The sequence below is a fragment of the Marmota marmota genome, unplaced genomic scaffold (assembly GCF_001458135.2).
Source record: "Marmota marmota marmota unplaced genomic scaffold, marMar, whole genome shotgun sequence".
NCBI lineage: Eukaryota > Metazoa > Chordata > Mammalia > Rodentia > Sciuridae > Marmota > Marmota marmota.
The window spans coordinates 26,860,045-26,883,342 of NW_026000026.1; the positions used below are offsets into that span (position 1 = coordinate 26,860,045).

A 23,298-nucleotide genomic window follows, 5' to 3' on the forward strand; every position below is an offset into this window, starting at 1 on the left:
CCCTCCCTCCCTCTCTCTCTCCCTCTCTCTCTCTCTACCCCCATATATGTATTTATATATATATATATATATATATGTATTTAAATATATATTATGTATATGTTTTAGTTGTAGATGGACACAATACCTTTATTTATTTTTATGCAGTATTGAGAATCAAACCTAGTGCTTCACATGTGCTAGGCAATCAAGTGTTCTATCACTGAGCCACAACCCCAGCCCTCCACTTTGTAATTTTTAAAATCTTGTATGTATATTACGTTTTAGGTGTATGTGAAAATCATCTGTAACTTTTGTTAAACAGTTGGTGTTTTTAGTCAACATTTTGGTGACCCTGTGGCACATAGATCAAGGTCCAAACCCTGAAAATCAGTGCTTTAGAATTCCACAGTGTCCCTTAAGTTAATTAGCTTTATTATTGGCAGTGATGGAGAGGGAGATGATTATTAAACTGAGATTGCATGTTCTTGACAGGTGTCAGTGCTGTGTCATAAAGACAGCCAGGGGGGGAGAGAACATTCCAGATACCTGGGCCCCAGACCTCTAACTGGTGCATGACCTTGGACAGGTCACTCTCTTGACCTCCGTAGCCTTGTCTGTGAAGTGAGAGGTGCTGATAGATCACCTGTAAGATTCTTTGTAGGTCCCTGTTCTGAGGTCATGATCTTTCTCCTCAATCCTGATGTCTTCTCAGCCAGGTCCCAGTGATAAGAAGTCAGAGCTGCTGCCAGCTGGGTGGAACAACAGTAAAGACCTGTATGTCCTCCGGTATGAGTCCAAGGACGGCTCCAGGAAGCTCCTTGTGAAAGCCATCACCATGGAGACCAGCATGATCATCAACGTGCTGGTGAGTCTCAGACCTGTGGGGTCTGCGGATGGCAGTGGGTATTGGGGTGGCTGTTCTAAAACCCATTTAACAGTGACTGCAGAGCTGTAAGTGTCCCTGAAGCCTTTGCCCAGTGACCCTACTTCAAGAGCTTTATCCTGAGGTGAGAACCCTAAACATAGAAATGCTTTGTGCACAAAGATGGTCGCTGCCTTGATTATAAAGGAGGGACTTCTCTCCACAGGTTAAAGAAATCAAGACAAGCCATTCAGGGACAATGCAGGAAGAAAGGCTGTTGTAGCCCCAGTGGGCTGCTTTTAGCTTTGTAAGCGAGCAGCGTTCTTGCTGCCTTGGAACCTGTACACTTGATGTTTCTTGTGCTGTAATCCCCACCCTGTACACTTGATGTTTCTTGTGCTGTAATCCCCACCCTGTACACTTGATGTTTCTTGTGCTGTAATCCCCACCCTCTCCCATCTGCCACCTCACGCACATACGCAGCCTCCGCCTTCTCTTCAGTCTGCCTGACTCCCCCTCTTTTGTCACTTACTCAGAAATACATTCCTATTACCCACCCCACCTGCCAGAAAAATCTAAATCCTGCTTCTCTACTTCATCATTTTATTTTCGTGCCAGCTTGTGATTGTGTCCTTACTGGTGCTTTACTTTAATGTCAGTGATCTGCTACTGAAGCACCACGAGGGCAGTAGCTTGCTTTTTGTTAAGTTTTGTCTTGTGGTCCGTGTGTTGTAAGGTATCCTGCAGAATGTGATTTGCTGCCCTTTGCTTTTCTCACTCTGTTTTGGAGGCCTTCACCTGGGAGCACACATAGGTATACCTCATTTGCTTTAACTTCTACATAGTATTCCATTATCCTTTCCCTGTTGACGAACATTTAGATCTCGTATCAGACAAGGTTCTTAGTTGCAAACCAGAAAATTACATACCTGCATCCTGTCTGCAAAAGAACCTGGGAAACAGATTGTCTGGCCTTGGAAAGGCAGTATTTCTATATCAAGGAAGTCCCTAAGCATTAGAAGACTGTGTCATGTATTACAAAGAGTCCTCATCAGTGTCTCTTTGAACATCTGTATTTTTTAGGTTGTATGCTGTTCTTCCCACCCATGCACTCATTAGCCCAGAAATACCCTGTCTCTCATTTTCTATTTCACTTTTCTAGGAATATGGCTCGCAGCAGGTGGCAGACTTGACCCTGAACTTGGATGATTATATCAGTGCAGAAGACCTGCGTGACTTCCACAGGTACTTCTAAATGATGTCTTTTTTCCAAACTGAGAACCAATGGCAAGAAATAAAGAATGAGGTTTTGGCGTCCAGAGATTCAAGGGAGATTAACAAAATTTTTCACTCCTTGGCACAAACACTTCTCAACTCCCTTTTCTGTTTTTTTGTTTGCTTTTTGTTTCTGTTAAAGGCAGGATTCACGTAGGAAATGCCCCATGAAATAAAATGATGCAGTCAGGAGTCCACAGTGCTCAGTGGCTCCAGAGTAAAGGTGGGGCCAGGCCATTGGCTCAGTCGGGAGTAGGCTTCCTGCAGGACCTGTGCCTGATCAGAGTTCCCGTGAACCCCCACTCCACAGATGCTGGGCCTGCCCCCTCTTCTTTTGGGACCAGAACAATGCCTCCATTATAGTCAGTGAACCTATGTGATAGATCATGATCCCACATCATGGCGTCCACATGAGGGCTCACTCTTGGTGTTACACATTCTGAGGGTTTGGGCAGGTGTGTAATGCCTTGTCACCACCACTGCAGTATCACGTGGAGTAGTTTCCCTTCCATAAAAACCCTGTGTTCTGCGTGTTCCTTCCCCTCCCTCAGTCCCTGGCAACCACTGGTCTTTTTACTGTCTCCATAGTTTTGCCTTTTCAGAAGGTCGTGCAGCTGGAATATGATTCCATGCAAACTGTCTTCCAAAGTGGCTGCACCATTGCATCCCCCCAGGAATGAAGGCGGGAGCTCATGTCATTCTGCACCCTTGCCAGCGTCTGATTTGTCAGTGTTTTAGATTTAGGCCAGTCTAACGGTGGTATCTCATTGTTTAATTTTCAGTTTCTTAGAGACATGTTGGGAAGTTTCTTTGCTTATGCTTATTTGCTGTTCATATTTCTTCTTTAATGTAGTATCTGTGCAGATCCTTTGCTCACTTTTTAAATGGGTCGTTTTAGAAGTTCATTGTATACTTTGGTTAACAGTCTTTTATATGACAAGTGTTTCGCAAATATTTTCTCCCAGACTGTGGCTTGTTTTCTCATTCTAAATCCTAAACTTTTTTATTTTGAAATGTGCAGCACCACAGAAGAAATGGTTTGCAACAATACTCAGTGAACACCCAATTGCCCATCACTTAGATTCACCAATTTTTAATGTCTTGCCACTTTTGCTTACTTTTCTTAAATTTTTTTGTTGTTCTTGAACCATCTGAGAATGATTTGCAGATGTCATGAACTTTTATCCCTGCACACTGCAGCGTGCATCTCCTTGTTCTTACAGGGCATCCTCTGACCTGACCTTAATACTGTCTTCACACTTGGAAGTGCAGCACTGACACAATGCTGTCATTTAATACTCAGCCCAAGATCAGATTCCCACAGTCATCCCAACAGCGTCCTGTGTAGCTGCTCCTTTAGTTTTCCCATATCCATCCATCCCCAAATCATACCTTGCATTTTCATGTCTCTTTACTTCCCTTTATTCCAGCAGTTTCCTAGACTTTCCCTTTGTTGCTTTTCAAGACATACACACACACACACACACACACACACACACACACACAAAATGTATGTATATAACTTGTTTGTTTTTTTGCGGTGCTGGGGATTGAATCACAGAGTCTCGCACATGCCAGGCAAGTGCACTAAGACTGAGACATACCTACCCCCAGCCCTCATGTTGACAGTTGTGAAGACTCAAGATTGGTTGTGCAAAATGTGCAGATCGTTTCCATATGATTGGCTTCATCCAGTTGTTTCTGCATCGTTAGATTCAGGTTGAACATTGCTGAGAACAACAGTTCACAGGTGAGCCGCATCCTCCTCACTGCTTCACATCCAGGACCCAGTCTATCTTATCATTGGTGTTCTTAAATTTGATCATGTGTGAAGACAGTGTCCACCAGATTTCTGTGCCATAGGGCATCTGTGTTTAATAAATAATCTGGGATCCTGATAGCAGCCTATGGATGTTCTGTTTCCTGATGGTCTTTTGCCCAGTGATTCAACATCTATATATGATTTTTGCCTGCATCCGTTATTACAGAGATGATTGTAAAATAGTCATTTTCTATGTCTATCATTTTTTTTCTACATTTTTAGTTACCATTTTTTTTTCCTGCCCCATTATTTTTAGTTTATTAAATGTCAGTATGGACTGGTGGATTTGGATTCTTTTTTATCAGTCTTTGAATGTTTAAGTTGTCCCAGAGTGGGAGTCCCTGCAAGCTGCCTCCATTATCCTTTTGACAACATCCTTGAGCATTTTCTACTTTCTGGCAGAATATGATGTTCTAAGTGTACCTTGTGCTTGCCTTGCCTATGGCTGGGAATCAGCCATTCACCTGAGAGCCTTAATTTCTCTTAGTGGAGAATAGTATTTAAAAACCAAAGTCTGGGCCTCAGGCATGCTCATTAATATGAAGGTGTCACAGCTTCTGGGCCCTTTGAGTGAATAGAGCCCAGGAATCATTTTTTCATTAGATTTTGAGTTCAGGGGCTGGGGATGTGGCGAGGTAGCGCGCTCGCCTGGCATGCGTGCGGCCCGGGTTCGATCCTCAGCACCACATACAAACAAAGATGTTGTGTCCACTGAAAACTAAAAAATAAATATTAAAATTCTCTCTCTCTCTCTCTCTCTCTCTCTTAAAAAAAAAAAAAAAGATTTTGAGTTCAAACTGATAACTCTGTTTTAAATCTAACATCACATGATTCTTCTCTTATTCCAAACTTATATTTCCCTTCTCCTGTAGCAAGAACTCTGATTCCCAACAGCATCAATTTATTTACTCATTCACTTGATCCAAAAATTTGCAGTTTCTAAACTGCCTACCACTGTCTACCAAGAGTAAGCCTACTAAGTACAGATCCAGATGTGACTTCTTCCCAGTTCTTTTTGTTCTTTGACTGTTTCCCATCGAGAATGTATGCAGTCAAAAGTATTATGTTCAAAACTTAGATTAATATTTGTTGTTTTTTTTAAATCAGTGTACTGAAGTTATTCCATTTTAGGAACAACTTTTTCCCCATCCTTTTTGACCTCAGGATTCTGGAGGAAGCTTTGCATCACTATAAATTCACCATCATCAAAGATTAACTGAACTAGGAATTGCCCACGACCCCTATTGTGTTGATTTGTTTAGTCAGCAGTAACCACCTTGGACTCACTCCTCAGACTTCCACACCACCCACCCGCATCATTCAGGCCACCTGCTCTTTGTCTCTCCCCTCTTCCATGCAGATTCTGAGCAGGTCCTTTATGTACGTCCCTCCTGCTTACCCACCCTTAGTGGCTTTCCCACACGGCAGTAGGACCAGTCTTTTTTAAAAAATTGATTAGATCATGATTATAAATCTTAGTTAAAAGTGTCCAGGGGCACCACCTCACGCCCATTAGGACGACTACTGTGAAGCAAGAGAGGGAACATGGAGAAACTTGAACCCCTGTGTGGGAAGGGGATGTGAAAAGCAGAATGACAGTTCCTCAGAAACTAAATTCACCGTAAAACCCAACAATTCTCTTTGGGCCACCCCAGCCCCAGTTGTCCCTCCACCCTTGCCCCAGACCTGAGAAGGTAGGAAGCCTTGTCCCCGCTCACTGCTCTGTATGAGTGGGGTCAACAGCCCACCTCTTTTTATAAAAGATATTAACCCCGGACTGAAAAACTTAAATGTCATCTTTATTTTCCTGGAGATAACCCAAGACAGCCTTAAAGTGAGATCGCGCAAAGCAGCAGATAAAACGGGCAGCGTCACTGTTCCGTGTGGGCTGAGATGGGGGGTCTCCTTCAGCCAGGGGATAGTGTCTGTGGACCCGGGATACACATCCATGTGGAAAGGATGTCTGATGCTTTGTACTGAGAGGGGCAGCGAACTTCAGAAAATTGGAGAATTTGTATGGTTTATTCAGAAGTGTCAAATTTCAGTGAGCCCAGCCCAGATTATCAAAGACCGCAGAACAGAGGGGCTCACAGTGAACAGAAGACTGATTCCATGAATAGTAACAGGTACAGGTACATTTGGATCAGTGGCAAATGGCCTTCAAACTGGCCCTGAATCAAGGGAACACCAACTTTCATATGCTGGTAGAAGCAATGTCCAGGGACTTATCAATCCACAGCTACCAGGAGTTGCTAATAATCAAACAGTCATGACCACAATAAGTAATGTCAGGGATCCTCCAAGAGCCTTTAAAAGATGACCTATGCCAAATAGTCACATGTAGTTTTTAAACACTTAGTGCACTTTTACTTATTGTGAACTGTGAAAAATATGTCCTTTATTGGTTTCCTTTTACGTTTTGATTTGTTAAGAATAGTGAGTTTTTATAGCAAAACTGTTAAGCTTCTCAAATCTCCTATTGAATGGGAACATTGAAAAGTAGGGGCGTATATTTTAGAGCAAAAAAGTTATTGGATATCCTCTAAACATTGTACCCATTTCAAGCATGAGTTATTTAAAACACCAGCTTTATAGCTAGCCTCTATGAGTCTATCTTCTGTATGAATTTTGTAATATTTCATGGAAGGCTTAATGGGAGATGTTCTTTGTCTTAAATTTAGATATTGCCAACTAAAGCAATAACCACACACACACACACATACAAAAAAAAAAAGACCCCAGAAACTTGGTCATTACCAACAACAGTTTTGAGTGTTTGTGACTTCAAAAATGACTGAATTTATTGAGTGATTGCCATTAAGATTTCCCAAGAAATGAATCATCTTAAGATCTTGTTTCATTACCTAAAAAGATTATCAGAATTATGGAACAGAATGCAATCTGTAATGTAACGTTAAGTTTTAGAAAAAAAGCTGATTTATTTTCAGATAGTGCTCTTAAGATTTGTTATTAACATGGATTATATTGAAAGAAAATTTAAAACTGGGGCATTGAATATTTAGTTTTGAATCTACCATGTTAAATATTTAGAAGTATAATTTGAGTTATAACGCCAGGGAGAGTTGGCGTTAAATCTCCGTTTGTTTTCTAAATACGCTTACTCGTTCCTGGGGTTTGTGTGTGTGTGGGAGGATGTTTTGTCTTGTTCTGTTTTCCTGTTTGATTACCATTGATCTATTTTTTAAAAAAACATTTATTTTTTAGTTGTAGTTGGACACAATACCTTTATTTTATTTATTTATTTTTATGTGGTGCTGACGATCAAACCCAGGGCCTCGAATGTGCTAGGCAAGGGCTCTGTGGCTGAGCCACAACCTCAGTGCCGCAGTCCGGCTGCAGCAAAATAATCGGGGGGTGACGAATAACTTCTGTACGTTGATACAGCAGGAGTAGGAGCCGTTTATTGCAGGACAGGAGCAGTATTTATACATTCCACACAGCTTATCTAATTAGCATAAACTAGATACATCAGTCAACCAATAAAGAATTTCCACACTTAATGGCTTGTTTTTGTTACTTCTCAAACCACTCCCTCTGGCATTTTGCCAGGCATCATCCAGACTTGTTTACGAACTCTAACATTCCCCTGGCAAAATGCCAGGTGTTATTTTGACTTGTTTACAGACTCTAACACCTCAGCCCTGATCTAATTATTTTTTTAAATAATTTTGGTGAACATAGTGAAGGTGATTCAAATTGAAATTGTATAGTAATATGCAGTCTTAAGTTGTAGATCCTAGGTACTCAGCCTGAAGTGAAAATCCTAGGTGGTACTTCTATTTGAAGTTTGTGTGTGTTCTCAAAGTTTCTGAACACGATTCACATAGCCTTATTAAATATCAAAAGTTAAATGACAGAGAAGTGATTACAGCTTTATTCAGAAATGTTAAGGTGGAATTTATTTATGTGTCATAAGTGGTACCCACTTCTACCTTTTACTGTAGGGTGGTTAACTGGTAAATTTTTCTTTTAGAATTCACCTCTTCTTAAATATTACCTCTTGAATAAAACTTACATAAATGTTAACAGATTTTTGGAGTTTTGGAAAATTAAAATACTGTCAAATGTGGATTACTGTCAAAAAAGGGTGTGAAGTTTCAGTTTGGGAAAATGAAGATGTTCTAGAGAGGGGCGGTGGTGATGGTTGGACAACAGTGCAAGTGTCCTTCCTGTCGCTGAACTGTCCACTTGAAAGTGGTTAAGATGGTAAATTTTATGTGTATTTTACCACAGTAAGAAAAAATAGTTTTAGTTGTTAAAAATAAAACCCATCAGTGAATATCCATAGCTCCAGAATAAAGAACAAAATCCTTGATGGGCCTTGAAGCCTGAGGTCCACCCCCAGCCTTCTCTCACTCTCCTTCCCGTACCTGTCCGTCTGAGCCACCTGCCGCTTCCCTTCTGCCCTCTTCAGACCCCTTTGCCTAGAGCGTTCTTCCCAACCTCGGTCCGCCAACTCCTATCTATTCATTGGTCCCTCTAATTCAAATGTCAGTTCCTCAGAGAAACCTCCCCTGGCCACCATGATGGGTGTTTTAAAGTCTTGTAGGATTTCCTGAGGATTTTCTGATTAGCTTCTTGGAGTTTTTCTTCCCCACTGTCAGAGGCTGCCTGGAGGGCAAGTCTGTGTCTGTTGTCATACTAAATAGACAAGGAAGGGCCAGGCCCTGGCCTTGCAGAGAGCTGCTCTCCTGGGTGATGCACATGCTTGACCCCTGGTCCCCTTGATGCTAAGAGAAGGCCATTTGGAATGTGGTCTCTTTCTTGACTTCATTCTAGAATTCCACTGGGAGAGAGATTGACAAAACCAGTGGGAGAACCCAGGAGCTGTCCAGGCCGCTCACGCTCATTAGAGCCTCGAATATACCCTGCAAGCCCAGGGAGAGTTGGCATTAAATCTCCGTTTGTTTTTCTAAATACGCTCGTTCCTGGGGTTTGTGTGTGTGTGGGAGGATGTTTTGTCTTGTTCTGTTTTCCTGTTTGATTACCCTGGAGTAAGAGCCGCAGTAGCACTGCCAGAGCGGTGTGCTGAGAACAGGGGGAGCAGCCATGGAGTGCCAGTCTGGGCCAGCTCTAGGAATATGCAAACGAAAAACTCTCCATCTCCAGGAATCGTCTCCATGGAGACCTCACCACCGCCCAGCCCTTCCCCTCAGCTTCAGCCGCAGCTGCTCCGCCTCCTTCCTCCATCTGGCCCTCCCCTGGTCACTGCAGCCGGCTCCCTTCCTCTTGGTAGGACCCTGTTGTGCCCCTCCATGGGTACGCTGGGACTTGCGAAGGAGTGTCGGCCTACTTGGGTCCTTTCTGCCACGCCTTTTCTCCGTCAGACGGGATGATGGGTGGTCTTTTGCCACCACCAAAACCCAATCCGGGACTTGGCGTTCTTCTGTCAGGCCCAAGTTCTACTGACACACACCTACCTGGAGGGACACAGCCTCTACGGAGTCCCACAGCTCCTCTGATGGAAAGAGGAGAGCAGTGAGCTTTATCCCCACCACGGTGGGGCGGGGAAGCCGCAGAGTGGCCCAGGTTCCCCGTGTGGAGCCCAAGCCCGGTTTTTTTTGGGGGGGGGGATGGGCCACGGGCTCCCAGACCTGCGCAGCCATCGCAGCCTGTGCGCTTCCTGCTGGTGGAGCTCTCCTCGGTGAGGCTCTTCAGGCTTGGCTTTGGTAAGAGCCGAGCTGCTGTGGCCGGAGGACCCAGGCCAGCCTCCGCCCAGCTCCTCGCCTGCCCTCGCCGGCCTCCTGTGCTGGAGAAGCCTGAAACGCCCGCCTAACCTCGTGTCCCCAAGTCACTTTACAGCTGTACAATAATAGTAATGATTTTTAATTAAACTTTTTGTTTTGAGATCATTGTGGACTTAATGTGCAGTTCTAAGAAACTCTTGATGCTCTTTACTAAACTGAGGAAGTTTTCCTCTGTTCTTAGTAGACCCTTGTAGCTATTTTACATTTTACTCAGTGATATGCTCCTTCTTCCAGAAGTATCCTGCAGTGTCACTCGCAGGTTGTTAACTAGATGCAGTGAAGCCAAACACTTTCATCACCACAAGGATCTCTGCTGATGCTCTTTTATAGCTATACCCACCCCCAACCTTAGCTTTCTAACCCCCTGGGAATTTGTTCTCATTTCTAGAATTTTTGTCATTTCAAACATTTTGACGTTTATAAATGGAATTACATAACGTGTAATCTTTTGAGATTGGCTTTTCTCAACATAATATCCTTGTGGTCCATCTGAGTCGTATGTACATTAATATTTGTTCATTCTGTTTGCTGAGCAGTATTTCATGGTGTGAATGTGCCATAACTTAACCATCTGTTGGTTAAAGGACACCTGGATGGTTTCCAGCTTTGGGCTGTTACAGATAGAAGTGCTGTGAACATTCCTGCCCAAGCTTATGGGTGGTGGTAAGTTTCGTTTCTCTGGGATAAATGCCCAAGAGAACAATGATAATCTCATGTTTAGTTTTATAAGAGATAGTCAAAATCTTTGTTCCAGAGTGTCTGTTCCATTTTGTACCCACCACTGGTATGCGTGTGATGCACATCTTTGCATCTTTGCCAGCATTGGTTATATGTGATTATTCTGACAGATGTGCAGTGGTGTCTTATAAAGGTTTTAATTTGCAATTTTTCTGGTAGATTTTGTTGGGAATTTCAAGGTAGACTGTTATGTCATAGGCAAATAGAGACTGTTTTATTCCTCACTTTCTAATCTTTAGGTGTCTTCTTTTTCTTGCCTTATTGAAGTGCCTGTATTATGGTACACAAGTTGGTGAGAGAACGTCTTCCCTTGTTCCCAACACTAGGGGCAAGGTGTTCAGTTCTCCACCAGTAGGTGTCTTGGTAGCTGTGGGTGTTTTGTTGATGCTCTTCACTAAACTGAGGAAGTTTTCCTCTGTTCTTAGTTCCCTCCTTCCTTAATTTGTTGAGGGTTTTTTTTTTTTTTTTTTTTAAATCATGAATGGATTTATCTTGTTGGGTTTTGTTTGTTTGTTTGTTTTTGGTACCAGGGTTTGAACCCAGACATGTTTAACCACTGAACCACATCGCTAGCCTTTTTTATTTTTATTTTGAGACAGGATCTTGCTAAGTTGCTGAGGCTGGCCTTAAACTTGTGATCCTCCTGCCTCAGCCTCCCAAGTCACTGGGATTACAGATGTGCGCCACCACACCCAGCTATCCTATCAATTAGTGTCCACTGTTCTTTCTGTACAATAGACATGATCATATGAACTTTATAGTTTATTGATATGGTAGATTACATGGATTAATTTGTGATTATTAGACTATCCTTGCATACCTAGAATAAATTCTATGGTATATAATTTTTAGATTTTTTGAATTTAGTTGATTAATGTTTTGTTTGGGGGGGGTTTGCTTCTAAGTTCATAGGTGATGCTAGTCTGTAGGGATTTTTTTTTTTTCTACTTTGTCTGATTTTGATATTCGACTAATACTGACTTATAAACTGACTTTGGAAACGATCTCTCCTCTTATATTTTCTGGGAGCAACAGTAAAATTGGTGTTAATTCTTGTAGACTTAAAAGTAATCATCTACAACTGAAGATTTGGGGGAAGGGCTTGCTTAAGTATGAATTCAGTTACTCTAAGAGAACTATTTAGATTATATATTTCAGAAATGTTTTAGTTATAGTTTAGGAAGAATCAGTTATTCTAAGTTGTTGGATTAAGTTTTTCTTAGCATTCGCTTATCCTTTCAGTGGTTACAGATCTTTTATAATATTCCATTTCATTCTTAGTGTCTTATCTTTTTTTTATGTTTGTCAATTTTAATAGAAGTTTGTCGATGTTATTCATTTTTTGAAGGACCAGCTTTTTGTTTCATTAATTTTCTCTTATTGTTTTCCTGTTTTCAATGTTACTGGTTTCTTACTTTCTTATTTCTTTACCTCTGCTTGCTTTGGGTTTAATTTGCTTTCCTTTTTCTAGGTTCTTCTTTGTGTGTGTGTGGGGTGGTGGTGGTGCTGGGGATTGAACCCAGGGCCTTGTGCATGCAAGGCAAGCACTCTACCAACTGAGCTATCTCCCCAGCCCGTTTTCCAGGTTCTTGAGGTCAGAATTTTGGTTATTGATCTGAAGCCTTTCCTGTTTTCTGATGCACGCACTGAATGTGATCGTTTCCTCTCAGCAGTCCTTAGCTAGACCCCACATGTTTTAATATGTTGTTCTCATTCTAATTCAGTATGTTATAATTTTTTTCAGGTCTTCTTTTTTGATCCTTGGATTATCTAGAAGTGTGCTTTGTTTAATGTCCCTGTATTTAAAGACTTCCTTTTTGTTGCATTGCTAACGGGACTCCGTATGGTCAGGGAACACATTCTGTATGATTTCAGTTATGTGCTTTGCCCTGTGGCCCAGACCGTGGCTCGTGGTAAAACCCCAGGAGACTGGAGTCCCAGCCTGCCCAGCGCCTCAGCCCCACCCCGTTGCTTGTCTCTCAGGCAGAAAAAGGAGCCCCAGGCAGGAAGGGACAGAAGATAGAATCAGCCTTCCCAGTGACCCCCATTCCTGACAGCAGTGGGCCCTGAGCCCACAGATCCCTGCCTGCCCAGATCAGGAACTGGTTCACCCTTCCATGACCCTTCCCATGACACGGGGTGATGAACACACAATGAGGCTGCAGGAGCGGTGGGGTGCAGGCAGAGGCAGCCAGTCCAGGCCCTGTGCCCCTACACCCACACCTCTTTCTAATGGGGTGGTAAGCGAGGAGGGGCAACTCAGATGCCTAAGAAGCTTAGGCCCAAATCTCGGAGACAGCGCCGGGCTGTTGCCCCCCTCACCCAGGTCCGCCGGACTGCCCGATCCCACCGCTGCAGACAGCCCAAGGGCCATCACGGCCGCCGCCCCCGCCGCCGCTGCCAGAACACGGCATGCAGGGTTGCCAGAGGACTGCCAGAAGCTACTGACTCCTCATCTCCTTCCCGCAGGACCTACAAGAACAGTGAGGAGCTCCGGTCTCGGATCCTGTCTGGAATCATCTCACCCATCCATGAGCAGTGGGACAAGGCTAGTGTGAGCAGTCCCCATCGGGAGTTCCCCCCTGCCACAGCCAGAGAGGTGGACCCCCTCCGGATTCCCTCTCACCATCCGCACACCAGCCGGCAGCCTCCCTGGTGAGTACAGTCCTCTACAGGTGGCCCGTGCCTCTGCTGCAGGATCCGGCCATCCTTCCCAGCCGGCCGCTCTGCTGCCTCCCTGGCCTCCAAGTGTTCAACAGAACTGTCCAAGTCTTGGTGTATCCAGGCAGAAAAGGGAGACGCAGGTGGTTCTGAAGGCTGCGTGGTCTCCTCTCCAGAGGCCGCGCACAGCCGAGTCTGCCCCGGGTCATTTCTCTGGGGCTTGCGTGCAGCAGTCGAGGGTACTGCCCAGGCGTTGAGTCAGCTGTTCATTCCAGAGCTCTTGGTACAGGGCCCGGGCCAGGCTTTTTGGCAAAATGCAAAGATGTAGAAGGACTTTTGGGAAGGGGATGCATTCCAGTGTTCCTTGTGTTTCATTTTGTCTTGACCTCTCCGACAACTTAGAAGTTGTCCAAAACAGCATGCTGCATGAGGGAGCCGCATCCAGGGTCTCTGCAGGTTAGGGTGGCAGCATTAGCCTGCAGGCTTCTGCTCTGAAGAAGGCAACAGACCAGGGACCTTAGTCTCTAGCTGAGCACCTCCCAGTCTGGAGCCCACGCTGAGGTAGTAAGGCTGGGGTTGACAGGGTAGAAGGGACAGTTCCCTGTGAACTGCCATTGATTTTTTACTCTGATTTGCAATTATATACCTCTATTTAAGTAATAGGAGATAAGCCTATTTGGCAAAAATATTTGAAAATATTAGGTCCTCTTGTGAGAGTGGAGAACAATAAGGAGTGATTGAAAAAGTAGGGAAGGGTGTATCTGATGTAACCTCCTATTTCACAGAAGGGAACAGAAGTAAGACCTGCCTAAGGTCACCAGCCATTCATAAAGAGGCAGAGCTGGGCCTCCAGATGTCCTCACTCCCTATGAAGTGCTCTGGCTGTGATCTAATTAGAGTACGGTGGCAAGATTTAAGAAAATAATCCCCAGAGAGCAGTTGAGGGGGAAGATTTTTAGACCCTGAGCAGCCATCGAGGTGTATCCCTGCCCCGTGCACTGACATACCCACATTCTACCTGTCTCACACCTGGAAACCTCCAAATGCACACCCAAGTCGGGTGTGTGCCCTAACATTAGATAGAGACGTCTGTCTTCCAGAGTGTGGGTGCGCTGTGTCTGGAGCCTGTCGAGGGAGCCTGGTCTGCCACTAGGTTTGTGTCCTGCTGCTGTTAGTTGCTGGATGCTTCTGAGTTAGAAGTACAGCTGGAGAGGAAGGGCCACTGGAGTGGGGAATTGAGCGTTGATGGCAGGTCTGTCCCTCTCCCAAGTGCTCTAGGAAAGACGAGCAAAGACTGTCTATCAGGAAAGGACTTGGTTTGGTTTTTCTATCTAAGCCTAACTTTTTATTCTTGTCATTTTAAGTCTCACCCACTTCCCTTTGCTCATCTGTCCTCAGATAGTCAGGAAACTGCCCCAAATCTTGTCCCTTGTTTTTTTTTTTTTTTTTTTCTCCTAATATTTTCTTAGTTGTAGTTGGACACAGTATCTTTTATTTATTTATTTTTATGTGGTGCTGAGGATCAAACCCAGGACCTCTCATGTGCGAGGCAGGCACTCTGCCACTGAGCCCCAGCCCATAGTCCCTTGTTTTGAAAAACCAGTTTTTCCTGAGCTTAGCCAGCTTCACTAAAAATACACTTTTAGATATAAAACTCTTGTTTATGTGATTCTAAATTCACTATTAATCTCAGTCTTTACATGTGATTTTTGAATGTTCCCAAGAGTTTGTGTTCTATTTTCTTTTTAATATTTATATTTTTTTTAGTATCTGATATTTGATTATTATTTTTCTTCTTTTGTCTGACCTCCATGGGGTATTTCAAGCATTTGTAATTTCTTATTGTAAATAGTGTCTGTGTGTCTGTGTGTCTGTGTGTGTGTGTGTGTGTCACTTTTTTTTTCTTATACTTCCCTTACCCTTGAGTTGTACCCCCTTTATTGGTGGATCGCAAACTTTTTGGTCTCAAGAATACTCTTGCACTCTCAAAAACTTACTGGAGCCCCCAAAGAGCTCTTATTGGATGTCTACCAACACTTACTGCATTAGAAATCACAACTCAAACTTTAAAAATACCCAGTTACTCATGCATTTAAAAATAGCAACCCATGTTAGCCTAAATAACAAACTTTGATGAAAATATCTTTTCAAAACAAAAAAAATTAGTGAGAAGAGTGATATAGTTTTGCATTTTAAAAAATTTCTTTAATATCTGACTTAATAGAAGATAGTTAGATTCAGTTTGTCTGTCTGACTGATGCTGGGGTAGAACCCAGGCCCTCCTGCATTCTGAGCACATGCTCTACCCCTGAGCTACACCCCAGCTGGATTCTCGCTTGTGCCTATGAAATTCAATCTTTAGGGGACTAGTTTTTGTTAAGTTTTACACAGGTATTTTATTGGAAAAAAGAGTAGTTTAATAACTTTTTCAAATATTCTTTGTGTGTCTATTCTTCTTTGCTATTACACAAAACTTAATAACTGATAGTTTCTTGAAGGGTTGGTGTCGTGGAATCTGAATCCATATCTGTGAACTTTGCATACATCTGTTACATTAAAATCTACTGTGGATCCTGCTTTTTGAATGGATCCCCTCCCTATGCACGATATTGGAAGATCGGGTTATTTGGTCATTTGGAAAATATCGATTAACAGATATGGTAAAAGAATGATACATTTTGTTTTATAATATCCCAAAATCACTTTCATTGGTAATTCTCATCAGAATACTAGAATGCCATCAAGCTCATGTTGGAAACAAATTTCCAAATTGACTGTTTTTTGCTTAAAGTTTTGAATTTTATCATTGACTACAAATACTGTCCCTTGTTTTCCTTGAAGTAACAGGATACTTTTTAAAAAAATATTTTTAGTTGTAGATGGACATAATACCTTTATTTTGTTTAGTTTTTGTTGTTTGTTTGTTTAATGTTGTTCTGGGGATCGAACCCAGTGTCTTATGCATGCTAGGCAAGCACTCTACCACTGAGCCACAACCCCAGCCCAGTAACAGGACACTTTGTTTTGGAGAAAATATTGACTACCAAGTCAAGTAATCATGGTTTGTCATTCTTTCTAGTAGAAATGGTTTTCCTTGCACAAATGGGCAGTTCAGGTAAAAAACTTTTATGAGTACTTTTTTTCCAAGATAACTATATGTAATAGAAGTCCTGTGTGCATACAATATTTCCCATGTCATCATACAATATTAAAAAGACATGTACTCAAAAATTGAGATTGAAATTTTTAAAAAATTGATGTTTACTCCTCTGTCCAGGAAGCGAAGGGGCGATGTGAGGGGGGCATGTGGCCACTAGGTGGCGCTACTGCTTTGGTTCATGCTGAGGCCTTAGCTGCTCACCCACCCCGGCTTCTGCACCCTCAACGCAGATGGCAACACAGTGGAAAAAGCCAAAGGCTTCTAAGATAAAGTAGAGGCCAGATGTCTTTTTTTTTTTTTTTTTTTTTTGAAGTTTTTGTTTGTTTGGAGGTTTGTTTATTTGTGTTTGGGTTTGCTGGTTATTTGGATTTCTTCTTTTGTGAAGATATAATTCAATCTTTTGTCCATTTTCTCTGTTGGTTCACCTGGCATTTTATGACTTGCAGGCATTCCTTATATATTCTGAACTTTGCCAGATATTTATATTATGAATCTCCCTTCCCGCTGTGGCTTGTCTTTCTACTCGGTGCATGGTGGGTTTTTTATTAAAACATTCTAGATTTTTAATAGAATCTAGCTTATCAGTCTTTCCCTATACAGTTGGTAATTGTTTTGATTTGTTTAAGAAATATCATATATTTTCTTTAAGAAGTTTGTCATTTTACCTTTTTAGATCTTCAATCCACTTAGAATAAATTTTTATGTGCAGGACAGAATTCATAGTTTTCCCTATTGGTAGCCAGTTCATTCAGTAGCATATTTTGAAAAGAATATCTTCTGCCTATGCCACCTGAATAATTTTCATTTTTATTACTTGTGAAACTATTATTACTTATTCCTAAATTTTACTCTCTTTCTTTTCCTCTTGGAGCCAAATAATTTTGAACCTTATAGTTCTTCCCCATGGACAGCAAAGTGAGTTCAATAATATTTCTGTATGTCGTGTTTAATTATTGAGCACTACCTGTTCTCAACAACCTGCTAGGCATTTCATCCACATGTTCTTATTTAATATCTCAACACCTCCATCAGATCAGTAAGAGCTCCATTTTACACGCAAGGAAGCTGAGGTTCCTATACAGTTAGCTTCATCACAGCCAGTAAGAACCGAAAGTTGTGTTATAATAATAGTAGAATATTGGCACTACTTCTTGACTGCTTTGTGATGTAGCAGGCAGGGTGCTGCAATAAACATTCTCTTTTAATGTCTGTGACAGTCCTGAGAAATAGACAATATTATCTGTATTTTATGGAAGAAAAGACTAGGCCTTGGAGATCTCGTGACTTCCAGGGGATCATAGAGCTGTTAATTGGTGAAGCCAGAATTGGAACTTGAGGCTAACTAAAGCCTTTGCTTTTTTCCCCAAGTCATTTTGTTTAAGTGTCCCTCATGTGTCCCTAGGCACGGAATACACGATGAGATATGGCCCAACCTTCAAGGAGTTTCCATTAAATTAGGGCTAATTGCCTTTTTTGGTCCAGACCGTAAGTCTTTTTTAAAAAACAGTGACAGAAATATGTCTGAGATGTGCTTAAATTCAGAGAAGAGCAATTAGCCTGAAGTGGGACAGGATAGAAAGAAAGACTTCACAGAGATGATGCCTAAGCCAAACTTTAAAAGACCAATAAAAATGTTATGACATTGGGGAAATTGGCTTTTATGGCCAAGGGAAGAGTGGGTACTAGTGGAGCCATGAAACCATCTTGTCTGTACGTTGGCGGGCAGAGTGGGGGTTGCTTGTGCCAGCATGTGAAGGGAGAAAAGGCAAATAAACACAGGACCTGACCCCAGGGGCAGTGTGTGCTGCGGGGCTGATTTGATCCTTGGGTGATCCTTGGGAGCCATCAGAATGTTTTGAAAAATGACCTGGTTGGGACCCCCAGATTTTTTTTCTCTGAAGGAATCCAATAAGATTGTGACAGTTAACATGCTAACATGATTAATATTAAATGAGTCCTAACTGTGTCCAGGAGTTACATTAAGTGTAAAATACATGTAAACGTAGTCTCTCTTAATCCTTATAACAAGACAGGGAGGCAGCTGCTATCCTTATCCTCATTTCCTAGAAAAGAAAACTGAGCACAAGAGGTTGATCAGCTTGCCCAAAGCAATGCAGCTCGTGAGCATTAGAGCCGGATTCAGCCTTAGTGTTTCCTCCTCCTGACATGTGTGTCAGCACTTTCAGAAGAGATGATGATCATGGCTTTAGTTTTTCAACAAAGGAAGAGAAAGTCCAAGTGGCTGGAGCCCAGTACACCATTGGGTGGAGGGAGGAGGTGCCACAGTGGTGTTGGCGCAGGCCAGTTACATAGAGCCTTGGGGCCAAGGTCAGGGGCAGTGGGAAGCCACTGGGGGTTCTGTCAAGGAAGGGGACTTTGTATTATTCACATTGAAAAATTTTAAAAATCCCCTTGGAAAAGTACCAAAAGACAACAGAGAGGAAAGCGGTCAGAACGAACTCCTGGCCTTCCTTGCAAACTGTCCATAAGCGGATCTGCTCCTGAAACAGTGTGTCAAACACTTCCAGGCTAGAGCCTCAGGAGAGCCCACCGTCCAGGTCCCCGACTGACCCCCCGATAGCACATACATGGCACAGATCTTAGTAGTACCACAAAGGCTTTAAAAACAGAACTGACGTTGAAACCAGAAGCTGGGGCCCAAATGCAACTGGGTTAATTGCCTGCTAAAATAAAAATACCAAGATTCTCCCTTCCTTTCATAGCAAAATGTTCACCATGTCTGGGATAAAGTCCAAAATTACTGGGCGTAAAAAAACTAAGAAAATTTCAGCTCACAAAAAGACGGTCAACAGATGCCAATACCAAGATGCATACACATGTTAGAATTATTTGACAAAGACTTTAAAGCAGCTATTATAAAAATACTACAAGACGGGAAGGTACATAGTCTTGAAATGAATGATGGATAGGAAGACAAAGGCAAATAGAAGATATAAAGAAGAATGAAGTGGGCATTTTAGGACTGAAAAATACTACAAAATTACTCCATTATTGGATGAATCGATTTGACTTGAGTCTATTAATTTAAAGATAGAGCGGTAAAAACTAAAAACTGAACAACAGAGAAAACTTTTTAAAAGTCTGGGAAAACCTGTGAGACGATTATAAAAGGTCTCACATTAGGGCCATTAGAGTCCTAGAAGGAGCACAAAAAGAGTGCAGCAGAGAGAAATACATAAAGAAAATCGTGGCTGACAACCTCCGCTTAGCAAAGGAAATCAACCAATGATCTTAAAAGCTTGGCAAATTATAAGTAGGATAAAGCTGAAGAAGTCCATGCCTAGGATGTCACATGTCACAGACTTCGGAAAAGTAAAGGCAAATACCTTGAACGCAACTAGAGAAAACCAGTATATTACTCACAGGAAATAAGAATTTGATTATTAATTTCTTATCATAAACCATGGAGATTACAAAAAGTAAAACAATATTCTTACAGTGTTGAGAAAAAGCGAATTGTTAATCCAGAATTCGATATCCATTGTGACTAGTTTGCCTTCATTTCTGAAGGATATTAAGATTGTCTCAATGAAATGAAAATGAGAACAAAAAGAATTGTAAAGGGAAACTCTTCAGACAGAAAGAAATGGCACTGGATGGAAACAGGCCGTCAGAAATAAAGCCAGAGCAATAGAAACGGAAAATAACTGGGTGATATAATAGAATGTTCTCTTGAGCTCTCTAAGGTGTGTTTTATAGTTGAAAGCAAACATTAATGATATTCTGGGATAGGGTTTTCAGAGTAATATAGTATATGACAACGGTGAGATAGAGATGGCAAATGGAGGACGTGTGCACTGGTGAAGTTTCTGCATTCCACTTGAAATGGTAAGATGTTATTTTTAAGTATACTGTGAAAAGTTATGTATATTGAAATCTTTCTGAGAAACCACTAAAAAAAAGAACTGCACAAAAAAAAGAAATAGACAAGGGGCTGGGGCTGGGGCTCAGTGGGTGAGTGCTCGCCTAGCATGTGTGAGGCCCTGGGTTTGATCCTCAGCACACATAAAAGTAAACAAAATAAAGATATTGTGTCCATCTACAACTAAAACAAAATTTAAAAAAAGAAATAGTCAAAAACAAAATGAAGTAATTACAAGAAAGAGGAAATGGGAATATAAAGGGAACGATTGGAAAACCAATAATAAAATGCTAAATCTAAATCTGAACATAATAATAATTACATGAAGGGTAACTAGTCTCAACACACCCCATTAAAAGATTTTGGGCTTTTGAGGTGGGCAGTTCAAGGGTGAATCCTATCTGCCATTTACTAGTATCTGTGGCCTTGTGCAGGAAACCTGGCCCCTCTGAGCTTCATGTATAAAATACGAAAAATAACTAGGTTCAGTCAGGGCTGCAGTGAGGACGGGACTGTGTGTACGGGGAACTCGGCACATTGGTTTGTTTCAAAAGTAGCAGAGATGCATATTTGCAGAGATGCAGAGTATCTTTGGAAGAACATATAAGAAACTGGTATTGTCTGGGTGGGCTGGGGGACAAGAGTAAGAGGGAGAATTTTAGTTATTACAGATCCATAATCTCTTGTTCACAATTTTGAAATCAAAAAAGTTTATTTTGCTTGGTATCAAAACTTACTGATGGGGTTGGGGTTGTGGCTCAGTGGTAGAGCGCTCACCTAGCATGCATGAGGCACTGAGTTCAATTTTCAGTACCATATAATATAAAATAAAGATATTGTGTCCACCTAAAAAACTAAAAAATAAATATTAAAAAAAAAACCCTTACCGATGGCAAAACCTAACCTGAAGTGGATGAAATTCTTTATATCTCCAGTAATCCCACTTAAATGTGAATATTCATTCATTCATTTTGGACAAATATTAGCATATTGGTTACAGGGCCCTTCTTAGAAGTAATAAACAAAATATGTTGGTATTCCCATCTGACCTTTCCAAAATACAGGGAAAAATTATGAATTTCAAAACATCTGACCCAAAATGATGAACCTTTGTATCCTTTTTTATTCATGAATTTTGAAACTGGGGAATGCATTACCTATTCAGAAAACTGAATCTGAACAATCCATCTTTCAGAAACTAAATTTTAAAAAACTAATGACACAGGATCTAACACAAGCTCACAGTAAATAGCAGGACCGCTGTTAGCCCATCCTCGTAGGCCTTTCCCGCCAACCAGAAACCGAGGCTCACTGTCATGGCGGCCTCTGTGCACTGCTAGATTTTGTATTTTAAAATACAGAGGTTTTGTGACAGGCTTCTGCTGGCCAAACCCAAAGTCCAGAACATACTTCTTGCTCCCAGTCCTTAGTCCTTTCAGCTGAACTTTCATGCCCAAGGGAGGCTTATTCTTTTGATATAAAAGGGCTGCTCCTTGGGAGGGAATCCTGTGTCTTCCAGATCACCCCCCACCCACTCCCTGAGGAGAGGGGCCGCTTTGGTAGCCAGGACATCCTGCCCCAGAGGACCTCGCCATTCCTCAGTGGCTAGTTTCCTCCGTCCTTCAGTTGATTTCCGGATGGTGGAGCCAGGGATTGAGCTCAAGGACCATATACAAAAAACAAAAAAAAAAAAAGAGAGAGAGAAAAAACTTAAATCCCTAGAGTCTCAATCAGCACACCTAGGACCATGATTTGGCCAAAAGAGCTGTGGAGAGGAAGAGGGATCCTGGGTGCCATTTATTTCCAATGGGTTCTAAGCACACGCACCGTGAGTTCCCAGAAGTGTGCGTGTGTTGCAGTGAGACTGTTGTGAACAGAATATGCTGTGACAATTTTGAGTGCGCAGATGGCTGCAGTGGGCCTCGTGGCTGCCCCTCCAGCCTTCCTTGTTCTGTTTCTGCGTTTTTCATTCTCTGTGGTCAGAGAAAAATGAAAATGGCTTCCTATTTCAGGAACAGTCAGACTCTTTCCCCAGGCATTTTAACAACCACCCAGAGCCCTGTGTCCGCTGCCCTATAGGGGGCACTTTGTGGAGCTAGATAAGATGCTTGCTGCCCACAGGCACCACCTGGCCTGTCCTCAGAGAGGCCCATGATGTTGGAGGCCACCAGAAACCATGACTTCCGGCTCCATGAGCCCTGGCTGGGGGGTAGTAACCTGGGTCAGGAAGGGTTCCTTTCCTTGGAATCCTGGCCCTGTTCCACCCAGACTTCCGTATCCTCTCCAGCCCTCTGGGTGGAGCTGACTGGAGAAGCATTTTGGATTTCTTCTCTAGTTAGTGGCTTCTTACCTGTAAGCTTAGATCAGCTGCCGTTGGCCAGCTTTCCAGTTCTGGCAGGAACCCACTGGCCCCAGAGCGTCAGGTTTGTGTTGCTCACCAGGGCTCTGAGCAGCCTCCAAAGCACGCATTTTAAAATACTAAACCTTTTTTGCTTTATTACATTCATCTTCATATCCTTTATGGGAGATATAAAGAAGAACCTGACCCCCAGAGCGAGTGCCACTGGTCACACTTGCAGCACGCTCCTCTCTAGTTTTATTCACACCTGTCGTCCCCTCCCCGCCCCCACGCACTTTTCTCAGTTGTTCCCTGGGCTCTGGATGATCTCTCCCCCCACACTTGGGCCTCGAGCATGAGCATTTTCTACATAATTTTTAAAGCATTCTGGGAACATTGTTTCTCTTGTTTCCATGGCTGCATATAGGGATAGACGGTGCTGGACCTAACTGGTCCCCAGGGAGGCCGATTCCAGTTTCCCTGATGGAGGTCTTCATGGATGCATTTTAACGTGAATGCTTATTCCTTCCTCAAGGGGGACACCTAGGTGTAAAATTATTGTATCAAAGAATGTGAAGCTATGTACGACAGTGAAAGAGGGATGCCATTTTGTGTGTGGGTAGAGGTGCTGCGGGGTTGCTCTAAGAAAGTGTCCCCTCATTTCTGCTCCACTTCATCACGCACTCTCAGAGAAGGAGGAAGTCAGTACCTTGCTTCCTCCAAGGAAGAGGGGAGAGGTTTGTAGGCTGTGCTTCTCCTGTGGGGAGGGCGCAGAGCAGGCCCGCAGCACACGGGGCACTGAAGCTCCA

At 42.6% G+C, this 23,298-nt stretch overlaps 1 protein-coding gene and 1 pseudogene across 3 annotated transcripts in view; both read left to right on the top strand.

Annotated features, from left to right (window-relative positions):
• The window catches only part of Psmf1 (proteasome inhibitor subunit 1), a 34,197-nt gene that overhangs the window by 5,823 nt on the left and 5,076 nt on the right, over window positions 1–23,298 (top strand). Inside the window, exons 2-5 of one of the 3 annotated variants that reach the window (XM_048811148.1) lie at window positions 695–847; window positions 2,007–2,089; window positions 12,917–13,102; window positions 18,992–20,235. In XM_048811148.1, coding sequence (XP_048667105.1) covers window positions 695–847; window positions 2,007–2,089; window positions 12,917–13,102; window positions 18,992–19,112 — 543 coding nt within the window. In that variant the 3' untranslated portion in view covers window positions 19,113–20,235. Of the gene's footprint in view, window positions 1–694; window positions 848–2,006; window positions 2,090–12,916; window positions 13,103–18,991; window positions 20,236–23,298 lie in introns of those variants that run through there. The other 2 variants (XM_015482046.2, XM_048811149.1) reach the window with 2 other exon arrangements.
• On the top strand, window positions 4,729–6,648 carry LOC107139200 (annotated as a pseudogene).